At 38.0% G+C, this 3,115-nt stretch overlaps 1 protein-coding gene across 1 annotated transcript in view; it reads left to right on the top strand.

The window, feature by feature from the left end:
- SGPP1 (sphingosine-1-phosphate phosphatase 1) overlaps window positions 1-3,115 on the top strand; it is a 51,737-nt gene that overhangs the window by 31,411 nt on the left and 17,211 nt on the right. The window contains exon 2 of the mRNA XM_012656118.1: window positions 2,038-2,127. Within this exon, the coding sequence (XP_012511572.1) occupies window positions 2,038-2,127 (90 nt within the window). The remainder of the gene's footprint in view (window positions 1-2,037; window positions 2,128-3,115) is intronic.

The raw sequence follows: 3,115 nt of genomic DNA, 5'->3' as shown, positions 1-3,115 counted from the left end.
ATAATTTGTATATATTTATGTCATATAATTTGCATGTTTTTGTGCTTGCTATGTAGTACCTACCCCAAGAAGAATAGAAGTGCTTATTCTCCCCCAAAATTTAATATTTACAATTTCTTACAAGCCTTTGTTCATGTTGTTCCTGCGGTTTTTTGTCCTGTCCTCACTCCTTCCTTTCTCTGATGAAATCCTACTCATCTTTCAGGATAACTTAAATCTTACATTATCTAGGAAGCTTTGTTAACATCCCTAAGTGAAGTTCGATGCTTATCCCCTAGGCTGCCTCTGAATGTTTAGTATACTCCTGTCATAGCACTTACCTCATGTATGGTTACATGGCTGTCTGCCTCATGCCCGTGGAAAAATGGCTGGAGAAATCAGTAGAGCCTAGGAAAGAAACTGAGGATTTGAGCAAGAGCAGTATAAGTGAGGATGGAGAGGAGATGACAGATGAAGGAATATTTAGCAGATAAAATTAGTGAAACTTGGTTATTGGTTGAATACAAGGGATAAGGAAGGAATGAAGGATAAACCATGCTTCTCATTTAGATTATGTGGTTTTTGATGTTTCCAAATTAAATAGGGAATATGAGAGGAGGTACAAGTTCGAGTGATAGGATGATGGGCTTGGTTTGAGGTATAGTGAGTGTAGCTCCATAGGGACCTCAAGGTGGATATGTGCAGGAGTTGGATATATGGCTCTTAAACCAGGGAAACGGGTAGGTCTTCAGCATGCTTCGGTAGTAGTTTAAAAATCAGAAAGGGTAAGACTGTTAATAACTGCTAAGGACGGAATCCTTCTTTATACTTGTGTTTAAGGAACATGAAGAGGAGGATACACTCTTGTGTGAGAAACACGGAAAAAAAATGATGAAAGGAGAACCAGGAGAGAAGAGTGTGAAGCTATGACTATCAAGGGTATTTAGAGTTTCAAGAAGAAATTGGAGGGCCATGTTAACTATAGTAGAGAAGTCAAATCAAAACAGACTCTGTCTGTAGTCCCAGCTACTCAGGAAGCTGAGGAAGGAGGATGGCTTGAGCCCAAGAGTTCGAGGCTGCAGAGAGCTATGATCACACCTGTGAATAGCCACGGCATCCCAGCCTGGGCAGCATAGGGTAGTGACAGCCTGTCTCTTTAAAAAACAATAAACAAAAACTATGTGCTAAATCTTTACCACTCTTTTTACAACCATACTTAACTCCCTTACTCCCTTTTTCAACCCTACTTCTCCAACCACCTTGGCTTCAGTTTCATTGAGAAATTTGAAGTCATCAAGCATAAACTGTCCTAAATGTGCCCTCCCTTCATCCTCCTTTACAAACTTACCACCATGCCCATCTATCCTTTCCTGCTTCCCTGTAATCTCAAGGCATTCAAAGCCAACTCATCCACTAATGCCATTGATGCCAAGAGTTGTCTATACTTTGGTTATACCTTTTCCCTTTTTATGGTTTCTTTTCCCAGTATTCCACTAAAATTTTTCTCAGTAAACTGGTTACCATTTAAAATTTTAGTGGATGGGACAGAAGTGGAGAACTTAGTACAAGGTGTTGAGTATTGAATACAAGGAGGAGGAGTGTCAACACAAATTGCAGATAGCGGTCACTGATGGAAGTGAGAGGGAGAAAACCCCCAGTTCTTCTCCCCAGGGAAGTGAGGACATTTATATGGACCAAATTCAGGTACTTTTCCTGAGGCTTTTTCATTTTGGAAGCCGTATTAAAAGTATGATCCTGTCTGTCCTCATTCTGTAGAATGCTAGCAGTTGAATCTTTACTATAGATGCAGAAATGAGCCAGTTCCCACAATAAAGAGTGTAGACTCATGAGATTTCATTCATTTGTTCATTTGCGCAGAAGTATTTCCTAAATGTCTGCTGTGTGCTGTGCTCAGGGTTAGGTGCTGGGAATGTAATGGGGAATCAAATTACATACTTCTTATTTTCAGGGAGTTTATAGTATAGTGATTTGGTTTTTATTTGCTGTTTATATCTAACTTATTTGTTTAACTAATTTTACTTTTTTCCCCTCCTTTAGTATCCTCTTTTGTATGGACTGATTCTTATTGCCTGCTGGTGTTCTCTAGTTTGCCTAAGTAGAATTTACATGGGAATGCACTCCATTCTGGTAAGGAAAACATTGTGTTCTTAATGCTTTATTTTTTATCACATTGACAGGCAATTTTATAATTTTTAATTATTTTCAAGCTTACATGAAACCTAAATGAGAAAATATAGTTATTGTAAATCTTCTAACTTTGTTAGATACTTTACGAAGTGTTAATGTAGTAATCATGTTTTCATAGAAACAGTTTCCAGCAATCACAATAGCTTACATTATATACTCAGGATAACATTTCTTCCTCCTTCCAGTCTCAGCTTTATCTTCCTTTGCAGTCTCTTCTATTCCTTTCCTATCATTGAGTCAAAACCAACAATGTGAGTGTGGAAACCAAGGAGAGCTCTTAAGTATCATTGAACACCTAGTGACTAGACACTAAGTGAACTTAAACTAACTTGGTGCCATTTGTATTTACATATTAAACTCTACTTTTCTTCTTATCTTGACCAGATTACCACAATAGCTTCTTAATTAGTAGCCCTACTTCCAGTTTGACACTGCCCCATTCAGTATTCGGTCTCCTGTTTAGTAGACTTTCCAAAACACAATTATGATGCCATACTGAATTACTTACGTGTCCCCAAATGCAAAAGGTGTTTCTTACCTCCACAAACTTCAGGAATGCTATAACCTTCGCTTCCTTTGCCTTAACCATTCCGTTCATTCTTCAGGACTCACTATAAATGTTCTTAGCCCCTTCCCCATCTTTCCTTCCTCAAGACTGGTGAGGCAGCCCTTCTCCCACTTATCCTAAGTTGCAATTGCTTGTTTCCTTATCTGTCACCCTCACTAGATTGTAAGTTCCTTGAGAACAGTAACTGTGTATTTTATCCTCAGCATGTAAGGTGGTGTCTCTAAAACCATCTGTGTATTATCAGTTAGATAAAGGATCAGAAAAAAAGAGAAATATGAACTAATTCATGGAATCCTAAAATTTCCAGAAGTCCCAAACACTATTTTAATAAACAAATTCATTGTATTTGACTTTTTATAA

This window comes from Propithecus coquereli, unplaced genomic scaffold (genome assembly GCF_000956105.1).
Source record: "Propithecus coquereli isolate 6110/MARCELLA unplaced genomic scaffold, Pcoq_1.0 Scaffold5, whole genome shotgun sequence".
Taxonomy (NCBI): domain Eukaryota; kingdom Metazoa; phylum Chordata; class Mammalia; order Primates; family Indriidae; genus Propithecus; species Propithecus coquereli.
This window is presented reverse-complemented; position numbering and strand designations above follow the sequence as displayed.